At 38.6% G+C, this 16,801-nt stretch overlaps 1 protein-coding gene across 2 annotated transcripts in view; it reads right to left on the bottom strand.

Moving 5' to 3' along the window:
- The window catches only part of SPG11 (SPG11 vesicle trafficking associated, spatacsin), a 36,742-nt gene extending 21,025 nt beyond the window's left edge, over positions 1 to 15,717 (bottom strand). The window contains exons 1-18 of one of the 2 annotated variants that reach the window (XM_067305248.1): positions 15,472 to 15,717; positions 14,267 to 14,451; positions 13,196 to 13,423; positions 11,819 to 12,017; positions 11,074 to 11,211; positions 9,873 to 10,330; positions 9,483 to 9,628; positions 8,283 to 8,415; positions 7,761 to 7,916; positions 6,202 to 6,380; positions 5,855 to 6,031; positions 5,262 to 5,333; positions 4,692 to 4,819; positions 3,846 to 4,024; positions 3,111 to 3,318; positions 2,403 to 2,606; positions 1,378 to 1,484; positions 423 to 568 (exon numbers count right to left, since the gene is read on the bottom strand). In XM_067305248.1, the coding sequence (XP_067161349.1) occupies positions 423 to 568; positions 1,378 to 1,484; positions 2,403 to 2,606; positions 3,111 to 3,318; positions 3,846 to 4,024; positions 4,692 to 4,819; positions 5,262 to 5,333; positions 5,855 to 6,031; positions 6,202 to 6,380; positions 7,761 to 7,916; positions 8,283 to 8,415; positions 9,483 to 9,628; positions 9,873 to 10,330; positions 11,074 to 11,211; positions 11,819 to 12,017; positions 13,196 to 13,423; positions 14,267 to 14,451; positions 15,472 to 15,683 (3,255 nt within the window). In that variant the 5' untranslated portion in view covers positions 15,684 to 15,717. Of the gene's footprint in view, positions 1 to 422; positions 569 to 1,377; positions 1,485 to 2,402; positions 2,607 to 3,110; positions 3,319 to 3,845; positions 4,025 to 4,691; positions 4,820 to 5,261; positions 5,334 to 5,854; positions 6,032 to 6,201; positions 6,381 to 7,760; positions 7,917 to 8,282; positions 8,416 to 9,482; positions 9,629 to 9,872; positions 10,331 to 11,073; positions 11,212 to 11,818; positions 12,018 to 13,195; positions 13,424 to 14,266; positions 15,419 to 15,471 lie in introns of those variants that run through there. The other variant, XM_067305247.1, reaches the window with a different exon arrangement.
- Positions 15,718 to 16,801: the final 1,084 nt, after the last annotated feature.

The raw sequence follows: 16,801 nt of genomic DNA on the forward strand, positions 1-16,801 counted from the left end.
GGAGACTAACTACCCATTGTTTCATTTAGTCAAAAATGACAAATGACTGTAAAAGGGGATAGCGGTCTAATAAGTACAGGCACATCATTTTAAAAGTTTATGGAAAATCTTTTCATAAACTAAAACTATTTTAAGAATACGAGCATCTATAAACATTCTCAGCTATAACTGCTACGAAGGAGCTAAAGAATCCAGCTCACATCCACTAGGCCTTGCTGTTTCTAAACCATGTTACCTTCTGAAGCACTCTACTGTGCAAGTAACATTTAGTCAACTAAAATTGAAACATGCGACACCAAACCCATGTTTTTGCATGAGAAGAAATTATGTGCGTATTCATTTTTAGCAACTTATTCTTTCAGTTTTCAACATCAAGTGAGAACCTCTCCAAAAACTTGTCCATAATTTGTTGCACGCAGTACCTGATCAATACCTCCAGGTGCATACATCGTGGTTGCAAGTGCTAATAGTGTACGTCCTTCCAGTAGCATGCTGTTCACACTGGCTTGATTACTAGGAATCAGTATCTGAGCATTTGCTAGACTAGCCTGAAAAATCATTTTTGGATCTAGAAGGAAGAAAAGTGAGATTTAATTTCATGAAAAAAACAGTATTATTCATTTATGCTTAAAACTGTTCTATGACTAAGAAACAAGTTGAATTTTCTATTTATTTTAGAAGTGATGTTTTTCTTGATTTACTCACAAATACAGATAAGTCCTTCTAGTTTGTATTAAGTTTTCCCTGATTTCAAGCCACAGTTTTACCTATGAAGATTGAGTTGGATCAAATCCCACATTTTTGCATTTCATCACTAATTACTAATACTAATCACATTTTCTGAAAAAATGCAAGCTGCATTTGATCATTATTTTTATCATCTGTTAATGTGTTCCTCTACAAAAGATGAAAGGCTTTTTAAAAAGAGTTAAATGAATAAAGGGCACAAATTCTAGTGATTTTCAATCATTAACTAAAAAAAGTCTTGGTCCAAGCAAAGACATAATCCAAGGTGCAGAGAAGTCAAAATGCACTGTAAAACTTAGAGGAAGCTATAATTTTAATGTGTATGTATTTCCTTATGTATTCTCCTTCTGCTCAACCTTTTACTAAAATAATCAGATTGGAAGCTATGATGATCATACACAAACCAATTTTGACATATCTACAGCCTCAAAATCTTTATGTGTTTATACTCGCAATTGTTTAAGTAGGAATTATCATCAATATTTTAAGAGATGGGGAACTGATGCACACGTAAATGATTTACTATGGTCAAAGAGTCTGCAGCAGAATAGAGGAATAAACCCAGGTGTCCCAAATACTTGGCTAGCAGTTTAAACATCAGGCCATAGCTGAGTGAGGCCAGCTTCCTACCTCGTGGGTTACTGGCAACCCCTCGACACCGCACGAGAAATTCAAACCAGGGATGAGCTTCATGCAATTCCTTGTTATTCAAAATAGGACAGTTTGAAGGAGTTAAACTGGAAACAAGACAAGCAGCAGCACAGTGAAAATACAATACTCATTCATAGAAACCACCACCCTCTGCCTCAGTAACGCTCATTAAAAGTTAAGAGCATCTGACTTGGTGATACAGTAATTCATTTCATTATCGTGACAGAGTCAAATCATATCACCTATCAGTACAAGATGTGCAGCTCCAACTGATCCGCCATCTCTGGTGGTTCCCTTCTTTAAGACTACATTTCTGTGCTTGTTTGCTTCTATAAACGAAAGTAGTAGTTTCCCAGGCTGACAATCCCAAACACTTCTCAAAGAAGGGGTTCAATTCATAAAAAACATTCTTTGCATAGTCTGAATATTTTATGCAACTAGTTTGAGTTGTAGGCTTTCCTCTGTCCCACTTCTACTTTCTCACTCAACTGCACTGTTAGATCGGCGTTAGAACTAAGAATTTTTTATTGCAAAGTATTCTTTAAATGCAAAGTACACACACAGTTCCAAAACTTAGTATTTCTTTCTCCTCTTGAAATCCCAACTAATCCTAATTTAGACGGAAACCAGAAATTCCTTTATTTGTCAATGTATCGAGAATAAACCCATGCCTGTGCTCAAGTGAGAGAGTTTCTGAAGAACAAGTTGGCTTGGCTCACTTAAGATTGCACTGCTTATCGTGTTATACTGATTACACATATAATGGTTTCCTTTACTGTCTGACATGCAAATAATCATGACAAGACAACATGAACAAAGCTCCAAAATAAAGCATGAAATCTAACACACTGCCCCAGCTTTTCATGAAATGACGCTGCTGGGACCCAAGCAGTCTTTCTTGCCAAGCAGCAAGGTCCTAGGAAAATTTCTACTGACAGTTAATAAAGTTGTGTTTTACTATTTAAATCAGCATGTAATCTGATGGATGAATACAGCATTCATACCTGTAGTAGTCTAAGTAAGTGTATAATAGATACTGCAAATTACGTTCTAAACAGTGAAGAACAAAACGAGTATGGAAGTCCAAACCACTTGTAGCATTGTATTTTGGAACAGGGTGAGGATTTTGCATTACTCCCCCAAGGTAAGACAATCTTTGGAGCAGAAGTTCAAAATCTTCTAACTCAGAAAGGACAAAAATTCCATTTCTATCAGAAAAAAGAAAAAGCATACACACTGATTAGGCAGCTATCTCTTTCACAAGTTCTGAAATGTGGTTTTAATTCAAAACTACAAAGCAGATCTTCTAGGGAACTATTTCATTACCAAGGCAAACATAACACACCAAAATACATAAAGTTTGATAGCACTCTACCAAGATCTTAGATGCTACTGTTCATTGCAGAGAATGAGGTGTGAAAAGTGAAATATTACAGTTAAAATTTTATCCCTTGCACTAAAATGGGCAGCAGGAATATAACCTTTATGGGAGGATTTTCATTGCTCCCATGCTTGCTACTATTTTCAGAGTATTGAAAGTGCAAGCACAAGACTAACTTTATTAAAGGATTTGTGCTGTTTTAAAAAAGGGCACCAAATACTATATAAAAATTAATAGGTATCAAAGATTTTATTAACATGTACTTCTACAACTATTTGATTTTGGTTCCATGTAAAATAGAAAATTAGTATAACACAGGAAGGGCACATACCTAGCCAGTTTGTTTAATATTTCATTTCTCATGTAGCCACTACATAACATGTTTCTGTCAACAATGTCTGGAGTCAGAAGGGGCCAGTTAACTGGTCCACGTGAAGTTTGGTGGGGCTCAGATTCTTCAATCCATGAACAAAGACTAAGCCAATCATGCTGGGCTGTCAGGTGCCTCCAAAGAGCCTCAGGATTACAGTTCTTGAATTCTGCATTAAAAAAAAAAAAAACCACACACACAAAGAAGAAACTCTCACAAACAAACACTATTTAGGGAAATAGTGACATTTCTTTATATGTGTATATATTCTTAATGAGTTGGTATTTCCTTTTGCAAAGATGATGTTGAGATAAATCACTGTTACAGCTAGTTAGAGATTTACGCTGGAAAAGCTAAACACAATACTACCCTGTAACTAGCTTTACAAAACATAGAGGATTATCTCATTTACAACAAATAGCAACTCATTAGATAAGTCTTTTTCAGCTAGTTCCAGCCTCTTCTCTCCAGGAAAAACACAACTGGCTGTCAGAACACAACAGGACAAAACAGTTTGCTTCCGATTGAATCTGTAACTTACCCATTTTCAATGACAAAAAATAAGTGACCTACTGTGGTAGCACACAGCTTTGGTTTTATCAATGCCAACTCCAACACAACTGCATTATACTACTTCAAAGACACTCAAGTTTTTAATTCACAATTTCTCAAACTCTTTAGTACTCGAGTACTTGCCTTCACGTGTTTTTCTGGGGAGAAGAATCATTTCCTGAATAAGCTCATCCCACCACTGAGCCCAGTTAAACATCACTCTGAGTTCTCTACTGTGAACCTGATGTTTATCACAATTCAGGAATGAGTCTAAAACAGCTGTATGTCTGGAAAATTCTTGTTCCTTTCTCCAGTTCGTGAAACTGCAATGAAGTTTTCCATTAATACATATTCTACTACTCTTTAAAAAACAAGAGATGATGAAAGGATCAATAAGTTTTGCTAGTTCTTTTTTAGAAAGAGCTCTGCAAGTGGCAGAAGGACTTATTTCAGCCAAGAGTGTGACAGCGCATATAAAAGCGATCAGCAAAGAATAATTTTTCCAAAGCTGACATATTAAACAGTAAATATGGTAACATTTTTACAGTTATTTAATTTTAAAATGAGAACATTTGGTAAGAGATTTTTCTAAGTTGCATTATGTTGCAATATTATGGATATCATATCAAAAAACAGAGCAAACATTCCACCTCAGTATGTTTCATTTGATCAACAATTCTAATAATATCCTTAGTTATTAAAAATGCTTCATTTATATTGGTAACATGAACAGAAGACCTCCATTGCACTAACAATAGTAAGTCATGACTTAATCTGGAAAGAACAGGACAGCAATTGTTACATTCATGAAAAAAGCCATCAGTTCCTATAGTGACCCTTACTTCTGCAAATGAAGACCTGCATGACACAAATGAAATTACAGAAGACTACATTTGTTAGTGCACTAAATCATATGGAACCCAGAAGTCAGCATATTTAAAAGTCTATTAACTTTATTAAATAATAATTAAAATCTATAAACCACATTACCTGGAAAGAGATTGAATCTCTTTATTTTCTTGGAAGGATTCTGAGTAAAAGTTTTCAACCTGATGCACAAAGTCTATCATTTTCTTCTCTTTTTCAGAAAAATAATTTTCTTCTTGTAAAACTTTCACCTTTAATTTAAATTAAAGTATTAGCTCCGATTACCGTTTTTCTCTGCTTATCATATATTAAAGCTATAAATGATCCTGCAAGTGCAAAGAGTTAACCAACTATAGGAAAAAATGCTGGATGTATTGAGGTCAATACATTTTTATTTAAATTTCAAGATGGCCAGGATTTGATACTCTGTGCAAGTAGATGAGAAGTAGATCAGAATCAAAATAAAGAAATGACACTTTAACCAGTTTTACTTTAACTGCAAATACAAAAGACCACAGGTATGTCACCAGTGTTTCAGCAGCTATATTTCATGGATGAAGGGACAAAAACAGTTTGTTCCCATTCTGAAAACATGTTCAATACAATGCTTCTCTCTGCATAAATACAGAAAAAGTTAAAAGTTTTCAGAGCTGAGAACATCAGATAGACAAAAAAGGCCTTTTCTACACTTACCAACAAATCTCGTACACTTCTATCAACTGTGTAGAAACATATCTTATGCAATTCTTCCTTCACATCAAAACCCTAACAAAAAAGAAGACATTAATTGTATGCAAACAGTACAAATGCAGCTGTACAAATGCATCTGCTTTCTTTCCAAAGCACAGAACCTTTTACAAGCATGCTTATGATATTCTCTTCACCACATGGAACAGATCAAGTTCAGTACTGCCCTCATCCACACCTGAATAAAACTACTAGAGATAATGTAATAACCCATTGATCTGTGTGATCTCACCAGCATGCTTGCATATAAAACTTGTATCCTTTGCTACCTAACTTGCCAGAATCACTGTTAGGCTTCGCTGGTCATGACATCAGTCAACACACATTCATAAATGTGCCTTCTTGGTGTTCTGAAGGAACATTAGTAATCAAACCAATTCTTAAAAACATGTTCATTTTAATTGTACAAAATATATTTGGTAGAATCATAACAAGAATCAATAAGAAAGCTAAGATCCCCCCCCCCACAGCATTCATTTATTTCATTTGTCATAAAGAAGTGTTTAGATTTATCAGTATGCTTATTGAACAACTCTCACCATGTTTCTTAAAAGTTCTGAGGCCTCTCTGGTATTGTCCTTCAGAAGACGGTCATAGACCAAATTTAAACCTGTTTGAATAAATTCCTGAATACTTTGAGCAGGATGCTGACGCATATGGAAGAAGGTCTGGGCCTCTGGTACTTTGTTGCTTAAAATGGCATCAGCAATGACTTCCTAAAAGAGAAAAATACTTCTGGAACAAACTGATCCTATTAATCTACAATACTACTATCTTTATGTTCCCTATTTTGACTTTTTCCCAATAATTTGAAGACATTTTCATATTAATCATTTCCTTGAATACATTTCATAATAATACTTGAAAACTGATTATTCGTTTTTACCTCTGTTGTTAGTTTCTCCCACATTTGGCTTTCCTCTATTGTAGGCATGTCCTCATCAAGATCACTTCCTATGTGTATGGTATTTGTCTGCAGTCGAGGAAACTTGACTATAAACGCTCTAAGGTCGATAATGTAATCTGATAAAATATTTGCAGCCTTCTGCAGGTATTCATCCAGTTCTGTCGAGAACATCCAAGATATCAGTAAAACGGAAATTAATGATACGGCATTCTTGCTGCTTATCAATGCTGAAGGCATTCTCCCTACTTCAATAAACTAAGCACACCTCAGAGGAAAGAAGACGTGAGCTCTGAACAGGAACTGAGACTGACCGCTTCTGTTGGGATACAGTCACAATCCTACCAGTGCTCCAGAGGTCCACCTGTCTTCACTGATCTGTTTGCCCCTTCAGGGACTAGCAGATGACAACTGAAATTTTTAATCAATCCAACCAATTATTAGTCAGGTGAGTCCTCTTAAAAATGCAGGGGCATTCTACCATAACATTCATGTAGTAAGAAGCAAAGACTATTAAAAATCATGTAGAAAAAATGTTTTTTAAAAACAAGAATCAATGGCCTGCATTTTTTACTGTCACAAGAAATCAGTTTTGCTTTAAGATGTGTAGTCTGCTGGTCCACAGACTAAAAAGCACCACCGAGACAGCCATGCAGCCAAAAAGCAGGAAAGCACACTGTACATTGGACATGTCACCCTGCTCCCCAATAGCTCTCCCTATCAAAACAAAGACTGAGCGCTTTGGAAACTGAAAGATAACCTCAAGGGCGGGACACTGAGAAAGTCTTTCAAAAAGGAAGAGAAGAGACAGGGAAAATGCCAGTCAGTTGCCCTCTGGATTTCTGTTATTTTAAAACTTGGTATTCCAAGTTGTACTCTATTCTTGAACCTTTTAGCCATAGTTCAAATAGCAACATTTCAGCAGTAGTGACAGCTTAATCAGTCATTCACTCCCACATCCGTCCTACACACCCTGTCAGAAGCTTGTTCTTGCTCCTGTGCCACCCTTTGCCTTATACAGTGAATCAGAATGGGAAGTGTTCCAGATAAAAAATAACCTGGTAGGCTCTTTTTCACCTGTATCAGTTTCTTCAACTAATTTATTCCATTCCACAGCCACAGAAATACTTGTGCCAACATGGTTCAAGTGGTAGCACTGAGAAAAGAACAAGCAGCTGACGGCCAAGCTCAAGCCATTTAAGTGCGCTACTATCAAGCATCCAGTAATAGCCTTAAAGTCCAATTCTCTCATTCTTATGTTTCCAGAAGTCCCCTTATGACCATACACACAGTCTGATCTGAAAGCCTGCTCAAAAGGCTTAATTTATATCATAGCTGTTCAGGCTAACACACATACTGTATTCAGATTAATTTCTCATGTTTCCCCCTTAAATAATATCTTTTATTTACTTAACTCTAGCCCAAGGTTTTTTGTTAATTCTAAGCAAATTCAGGCTTTCAATCTAAAAACTGAGATGTTCTTACTCCAACTAAACAATGACATATTATATCACTACACAATTCCAAATTAGTAATCTTACCCTCTGTATGCAAAAAAATCCCTTCAAGTTGTTTGTTAAGGAAAGTCAATGTGAGGTTCAGCAGCTGCTCAGAAAAGTGTTTACTTTGAGTCTCCAAATCATTTTCTCTGATTGCTGAGCAAAGCAAATTTAAGGCTGGCCTCAGCTCTTCCAAATCTGCAATATTTACATAAAAAGTTAAAACACCTACATTCTACCATATGACCGATTACTTCACAAAAATTTAAATTAGAACCCACAAAGGTATGCTACTAAAATCTTCTAAGATCTGTCAAAAAATATGGGTAACATGCTTTGCCTTCACATCAAAACGCTTGGAATACTGATGCCAATATTAGAACACAGCCAAAAAACACACTTTATGCACCATTTTTCTCATTTTCCAGGAGTAAAAAAGCCAAAATATAGCATCATCCAAACATACAAGAGAAAAGGCAAGTCAATATGCTATTACAAAAAACCCACACAAATAGAAAGGTAATTACATTTAAATCTCAATGTAGCTTAAAGTATTTTACTTACTTTTCAGGAACAACTGGGATGCAGTATCAGTACTCTGTTCAGGTCCAGAACAGGATGAAGAAAGACTGAAAAGATTTTCTTTGCTTTTTAAAAACAAGTCTACTGTGTCTAGTTGACGGTTCTCCAAACCAGCCTAGACAAATATGCAGCAACACTATTATACATATATTCTAAAAATGTGTATCATACACTTATTGCTAATGTTTATACTTCATATTCAGTAACAAAGTATACATGCAGAAAAACAAAGAAATTTAAACTGTGTGCACAATAACTGCAGTTTAAATTAACAAGGTTATTGGTGAAATACCTGCCATGCTCCTTTGGTAGGTTTTGCAGACAACCCCACCCCTATATCTTTAAAGAGACAATGTTAATTCAGCAATTTATTAGAGTTTTCTCAGGGATGCAAAATAAATAGTGTGAGAATCATGACTTTGAATATGCTTTCAGCAACTTAAAATTGCTATGGAAAAGCTCCCTGTCAATCTACTTTCCATCCCACCCTTAAAACAAACCCTCAAAACTCCAACAAATGTCTTCATCTTCATTCTCCCTCCCTCCAAGCATGACTGGAAACACACACTGACAGTGTACTGAATGATCATGTGGTCAGACTGTTGTAGAGTCCCAGGCTTCTGGAACAGTATTTTTTTAAACAAGCATCTCTATCATCTAAAAGTAGAATTAGAGTCCTGAAAAAGTTCAGACACACAAGATCTGCTTTGTCATCAGGTACACCAAAAATATTTTATCACCTGCCGGTAAGAGACGAGCAACTTTTAGATGCTTTAATTTTCCTCCTGATTTTACAAGAGGGACATGATAAAACCAAAAATCTAGTTCCAGTGATTTATTTTAATATTTGATATTTTACAAGAGAGAAACTGCTGCAGAAATTGGTAAAAATGCTTTCAGGGCCAATTAAGAGGGGGCTTTTGTGCACTGCTTACTTTAAAAAAAAGGCTTTTTTAATGCATGTTAACTTTAGTGCTGCATTTCTTCTCTTAGGTTACTTATTTAGGTTACTTGGCTGTTTTTATTTTCTATTTATAGTAACTAAAACACTACTTTTTTCCTTTAGGTTACTGAGACATACTCTCAATTATGTCTAGAAATAATCTTAACATCACTAAATGACTTTCACTACTTTAAAGATGTATTTTCATTATCTGTAAGACATGAATCAAACTTGTTTACCTCTAGCGCATGCATAGGAATCGAACATCGTCCCCATCCATTGAGATGACAAACGGCATCTACGACTCCAGCGCTGCCATAGATCATCAGTCTGTTCAAGAACTCTTCTTGAGTTAAACCGAACAGAATTAAGGAGAGACCATGCTCTAAATAAAAGAATCAAATGATAATTAAAATCATATAAGCAAGTTGCTACACGGCAACATTTACATCTACAGCGTCTCTTTCAAAATGATGATACTAAGTTGCAGTTGCTCCATTTGGATTTTACCTCAGCAAGAATGCATTACAAATTAGCAAACAGCAGTGAGATAGACAGGAGAGAATGGCACTACAAATAAACATGTTTTTAACAGAAGCCTACATCAGAACAATCATAACAAATCTCACCTGTCAGAAGTAAACATAATGGTGCTTCACTACAATCCACATAAACACAATTTTTGCCGAAGTGGTAATACGTCACATCTTGTGACTCTAAATCCCAGAGAGCAACAGTCAATCCTTTGTCACTTGTTAATACTACAAACAGCGCTTTAAATGCAGTCACAGATTTACACTCCAGTTTCACCATTTCTTGTGATCCTTCAACAGATATTTGTTTCCACTGCTGTCCTCCATTGCTGATATTTGTATCATCATTTTGTAATTGTTTGGAAAGGACACATGCAGCATCTTGTGGAGCAATGGCCGTGGCCGCCTCAGAACTTTCATAGATTAGAGAATCATGATATTCAAGATGGGGAAAATACTGGTACCAAGGCAAATTGCCATACATCAAATTTGGATAATCTGTTTTTCTTTTCCTTATTACATTACACAGTGAGGATAAGTGTGCCTTCCAGGACCTGGTATGAAGAAAAAAGTTATCTATAATAACAGTTATTATGCCAAGAGAAACATAGAGATCAACTTTTAAAGTTTCATCAGTCAAATAATATACATTTAGATTTACAGATTACATCCAGCATCTTGTATTCTAGCCTTAACATGTCCCCAGTTTATTTCTATTCAAATACTGACTGCAGTCAAGTAGAACGATCACAACTCCATTAGCTGATAAAGTCCACTAAGTTTAGTATTTTTACTGGAAGTTTTTTCTTTTCCTCACAGAAAATCTTTCAGTGGAATGAAATGAATTCACAGGACTGAATAGTTACTGCCTTTACTTGAAGTCATAATTAGTATATTTTATTAGTATTAATACCTCCATAACTGAAGTTCACAACATAGCTGAAATGTTTTATATGAACACAAAGTAATTTGAAGTCCATGTGTACTCATCTGTATTAAACATGCAACAAACTGCAAAGAACTTGGAATACAAAAATCTGCCAATACTGGCTCAAACTTGTGCCCATGCAGCAAACAGTAATTACTATTTGAAAGTTGTTCAACAACATATGTAAAGTTGTCTTGGTCCGTCTCCTAACAGCATCCTAACATTCATATAAGATTTAAAGCAGGATGAGCTTTCACACCTCTTATTCCATTTGCAACAACTGCAGTTTTAAGAATTCTGTAGTTTAGTGATCACTGCTCTGTAGGAGGCAAAAACCAGCCCATCTTAGAAGTTATTTTCATGATGTACCTGTCTGTCCGGAAAGACAATGTCATAAGCTCCATACTATAATCAGAACTAGCAAGGTCATCCTCATCAAGTCCTTCAGGTGGCTTCACTGGAAGATTTTCAGGATCTCTCTTACAGAGCAAATGCTCAGGGAACTGTCTGCAAAGAAAGAAATACTAAAATTCAGTTTTCACCTGCCTCATGATTTAAGCATTTTTTTCCCCATATTTAACTACTCCACCAGCAAAGCTACAACTGAAATTGGAAACAAATCCAAAATTGGAGCTATCACAGAGAAGCAGTTTTCTCTCAAATTAATATCATTCACATAAATGTCCGCATAAGCCATCAAAACCTGATGTTATTTCCTTTGAGGTGGACAACCTCCAAATTACAACCTAGGCCTATTTTGTCAAGCAAAATTGGTAAAGCTGTAACAGAACAGTTTAACAATCCCATGCCCTATAGTACTTCCAAAAGTGCTACCAACTACCAGTGCCAGCAATTAACAGCCCATAGCCTAATCTTCCCAGAAAAAAAAATAAAGTCCATTATTTCTTTTTTTAAAGTAACAGAACAAAAACTGAAGCAAATTGGCAATCTTTGAAGAAATGTGATTTTTAAAAATTATTTTTGACCTATCATAGAGCCAGGACTCAAAATACACAGCTGATAGCATCTGAGCTGCTAGAATACCAAGATTAGGCAATTTCTTAATGTTAGTTGTTCTCGAAATTTGTATTTAGGAATTCTGTTGCAAACATACCTGAAATACGTGTTTAGATCCACCGAAATGGCACAGTTGGAAGAACTGATGATCACAGCAACACTGAGATCATGCGACACTTTTACTGCAGTGAGCGGCAATGGGATGGTTGTACTCTTGTCCTCATCCTCCATGTCTCCCTGGCAGAGTGCTATGTCAATGCTTGCTAGATGTGTGCCATCAAAAGAATCAAATATATCTTTGTATACAGTATCAAAGAAAATGCCAGGCTTCAGACTATTCAGCAGACAAGAAATTACATAGGAGGAGGAAGGCAATGAATTTGTTAACTTCACAGCCCAAGTCAATCTTTGCACAGCAACATATACAGAATTACTTGTTTTACAAGAGCACTCTAAGCCCAATGATGATCAGAAGTGAACAGTGCTAGGTGCTGTACAAACACATAACCTATGCCACTTCAAAAGAGTTAATTTATACTTAGAAGTGAACTGGGACAAATACTGCACGCTTTGAACTGAATTTCAGCTTACTTTTTCTAATTCTTATTATCCAACTTGGAAAAAAAGTATACCAATTTTCACAGTATGTATACAGTTTTAACAAACTGCTGTAAAACTAAGAAGTCTTCTTTAATTTTGGCCTTGCTTTAATGTAACTCTATACCAAACGGTTTAAAAGCTGAAGAACATCTCAACAAATAACAATTAACATGACAAATACTGTAGCATTAATCTGAGACTCCTTCAATGCTCAGAAAACTTTGGTTGGAAGGCAATAAGCTCCAATTTTAAACTCTGGGTAAGACTATCCAGTAAGGAAAACTATTTGGACAACCGTGACCAAGCACAAATAGAGGAAGCTCTGCCAGTGGTTAGTGTCTCCTATTTAGGAAAACAGTGTATAGCCTTTTCAAAAATTTGAACTTGAATTGAATTGAAAATTGACAAGAGCAGGTTAAAGCTGAGCACCTTGCAAAATAATCTGACAGGTCTGAGCTCCTGTTCATCAGGACACAAAAGACAGATAACTGTTTTCCAAGCTCTGATGCACTGAATATCTATAGACTATTTCTAAAGGATCTAATTAAGAACAGAAAGCCTACTGGCAGTAGGCTTCAGCTTGCCATACGCATATTCACATATCAAAAAATGTTGAAAACCATTATTCCAGTGTGAAACAGATATCCAGTGACAAGCTGAGAAACTAGATTCGATATATGATTTTGACTTTTTTTTACTACAATGACTGGTACTTTACTACACAACCCCTTTGTTGAAAGCATCTTCAAAATAGAGAGGCTTGAATTTCTTTAATGAAGTTTGTGTTAAATCCTGACAGAATTCCAAAACAGAAAACTGACTTTATTCTTCCAGATCATTTACACTGAGAGCTATTCTCTATCTCAAAGGATACAAATCCAGCCAGAACTGTCTAACAAAAACAGAATTCCCCTGCAGAAATTTGTATCTGTTATTCTTTCCAAAACTTGTGGAGCCATACCAAGGGTAAAGCAGTCACACGTCTCTAAGTGTGAGTCTTCTCCAGGAAAGGTAAAATGCACAAGAATAAAGTTATTGAGCAGGAGTATGCATGTGTTGTCCTTAAAAGACAGGATCTTTGAAGACCAAACTGAAGACAGACCTGCAAATTTAAAGACAATATTTTAGGACGCTAACAAACTGATACTTTTGATTGTAAAGGTATCTTAATAAAATTGTAGCTCAAATTCATTTCCTCAGCTACCGTCTTAAAAAAGCTTGGCTTTGTGTGTGTTCAGCAGTGTTATTTTGTTTTAAATCTGACATTTTATATCTGGAACACTAATGTTACAAGAATTCTCTAAAACAGTGCTGGCTGTTTAAGTAGGTACTACTGTAAAGGACAAAAAAAAAGAAACAGAAAAAAATCTTTCAGTCAACACTACATAAAAGCTACTATCTTTGGAAATAAAAACATTTTAGCAAGGGAGACTGTTTAAGAACATGTAAAACATCAAAGCCTTAAATCCTGCAGAGTGTGTATTTTAACTCTCTATTTTTTGCTAATCATGGAACATAAAGTTAAACACACACTTCCTTTTTGCAGGATTAGCAAACAGCCCCATCCCTGTGTTTTCTTCCCATCAGTTCTAAAATTAAAGGGATAATTTGAGACAGCAGGGCTGCATGAATATGCTTGTTAAGCTTATTCGTAATACTTTATAACATCCAAACACCTTACCCTACAAAAGTTTTTTAATTCCCTCTAGCAATATCATCTTTGAACACAGAAATGTCCCTATTTTTTTTTCAAGGTCATTAATACTGCTACCAATCATGTTAAATCAATATGGGACCTCCAAACCACTAACGTACAGAAAATAGTGTGAAAATATTTTACACTTTCCTAATGCTCAATCTTGTTGCCTCTACTTGTTTCACCAGATGAAGCAGAATTAGCCCTATAATAATTTCACATATGGAATAGACATTGAAATTTACTCACTAATATTTTTAACTTCAAGGAACTTTTTAAGTGCATCTTCCTTACAACTGTGCAGGGAAATCAGGTTGTATTTTCCGTCTTCTGCAGTGAATTCATAGACAAACAGTTCATGACTTTTACTAAGAGTCAGTATTTTTGTCTTGTCTGCTTGCAGATCATAATCTTCTGTACTCTCCCACATGAAGCTGAAGATACAACATCCAATATATTTATTCACCTTGCTCTTTTTCCACATAACGTACATTGAACAGTTCTGGAAGCTTGCTAGCGACAGACAGCGTAATTTTAATCTTTTGCAGTAGAGATTCCAATCTCCCCACAATACTATTAAACATTTCACCCCAGCAGAGATTGCAATGCAGGGCAGTGCTTGGGGTATCCCTACTTCTCCTCTCAGAAGGATAAAAGGTTTTTCTATCCTCTTGGGTCTCCTCCCTTCACTCTTCCGTGTTATGTGGCACATGAGTGATGCTCTGCTTCAGGACTTCTTTTAGGAGGGGTAACAGCAGCACTGTCAGCTAGAGAGAAACAGAGCTGCCAGGCCATTTCCAGCCATTCTGTCTCCCTACTGCTAGGGCTGAGAAACTCTTCAGGTGACTCCATACCTGCTCCCACATGGGAGCAGGCAAAGAGGAAACAGCTAGAAGGCCACTCAGGATGATGCAGAGTGGAACACAAGAACACTCTAACAGTGTTGGTACTGCTTGACACTGCAAACGTTCAGAACTGCAATCTGATTGTGGTTTTGACTCAACATTAAAAGTTACCAAAGCAGATGAAAAACATCTCATGTGATTGCTGCATGTCACGCCCAAGAGCTTGTCACTGACCACGAGACAAGGAAGTCCAACACTCAGGGCACTATGAAATTCAAAGCCAGCAATTCTACAAAGCTAGTGGAAATAGTTCTTATTTTTGATTTACTGTAATGAATGCAGCCATCCCACAACTAAAGAATAAGCAGATATGGCCTTCCTAACCCCAGCAGTGGGATTTTAGGGGAGCACACCACATTTCAAGGCAGGGTTTGAAAGACTCCCTCGGCCTCCTGGAGCTCTCAGGGTCTCCCCTCGCCTGTGCAGGGTTGTTCCCTCTGGGGGAGCGCCTCAGCCCCTAGGGCCCAGCCGGCGCCTCTCACCAAAGCAGAGGAACCCCGGGGAGCCCCTCCCGGCCCCCCCTTCCCCTGCTCGCCCCCCACCACTTACTCAGCCCAGTCTCCCGGGAGGACGCTGCCCCGGGCCCGGCCTCCGCTGCCCGGCACCAGCGACTGCAGGTAGATCCCGCCAGGGGCCAGGAGGCTGCCCAGAGCGTCCTGGCCCCCGCTCAGCTGGACCCGGGCCGCGTCCCGCAGGAAGCCCCGCGCCTCCTCCGAGAGGGGCGCCAGCAGGACGCGCAGCTCCCGCTTCGCCCCCTCCATCCTCCTCAGGGCGGGCCGCGACCCCCGGCCTAACCGCCGCCCGCGCCCCGACCCGCCGCCACCACCACCGCCTGCTCCCCCGCCGCCATCTTGGACGGGACAGCCCTTCCTTCCGGTCGGCTGACAGAGCTGGCCAACCCCCATCGCCCGCCTACAGCTCCCAGCAGGCAGCGCGCCGGCTCCGCGCCGCAGAGCACTGCCTGCTGGGAGCTGTAGTCTCCCGGCGGCCGCCCGAGTCTGGGCCCAGCCGGGCGTGCTGCGCCCGTCGGTCCCCGCGGGCGGGTGGCGGAGCCTGAGAGGAGAGATTCCCTCTGGGGACTTTGATGTTAACCGCACAACCTGGGGGCACGGCTCTGCACAGCGCCGAGCAGCCTGGAAGTAGCCTGAAAACTACAGCAAACCTAACCCCGAATTCCCATTATCTGACCTTCACGTTCAACTTGTGGCTCTATTTTCAAAATTAAATTAACCCCAATGGAACGACAGCTCTTTTCCAGATTTTCCCTTTGAAGCTTAAATACTACTGTTCCTCAGAAGAGGTGGGGTTTTCCGGGGTAAGCTATCAGTCAAAAGCCCCTCTCTTGAGGCCTGTTTCAGCGACCGGAGCGCACTAAGAGGCTTTAATGCCCCAGCCGGCCTCACCCGGGGCCTCGACCCACTCCCTGCCCATGGCCCAAGAGCCCCATTTCAGCGCAGCCCTGGGCTTCAGTCCCCACCCGGGCCGTGCCATAGGAGTGACGGTCTCCGGCTCAGCCACAGCCTGGCCCCTGCCTGGCCACGGGCCCTGTTGATCTAGACCCGACCTGCAGACCGACCTCCCAGCCTGACCTTGGACCTGCCTCATCACCACGAACGTGCCTGGTGAGCTCGACCCTTGGTTGAACCTGGCCAGGATCTCTGGGTCTGCCCTGCTCGGGTGCTGCAGGGCTGGGCCCCTACTGCTCCTGGACAGCCTGTGCCAACACCTGTTTTTATCGAAAGGAAAACACAAATAGCCCAAGAATATTACACTTGTGCTTTCATCTAGATAGACATTAAAACATGGCAAAACAACCTTTACAATAAAAAAATTCCGCTAGCAGTCCTCAAAAGAAAAAAAACACTGCCTCTTTAAATGC

Source organism: Apteryx mantelli, chromosome 15 (genome assembly GCF_036417845.1).
Source record: "Apteryx mantelli isolate bAptMan1 chromosome 15, bAptMan1.hap1, whole genome shotgun sequence".
NCBI classification, from domain to species: Eukaryota; Metazoa; Chordata; class Aves; order Apterygiformes; family Apterygidae; genus Apteryx; species Apteryx mantelli.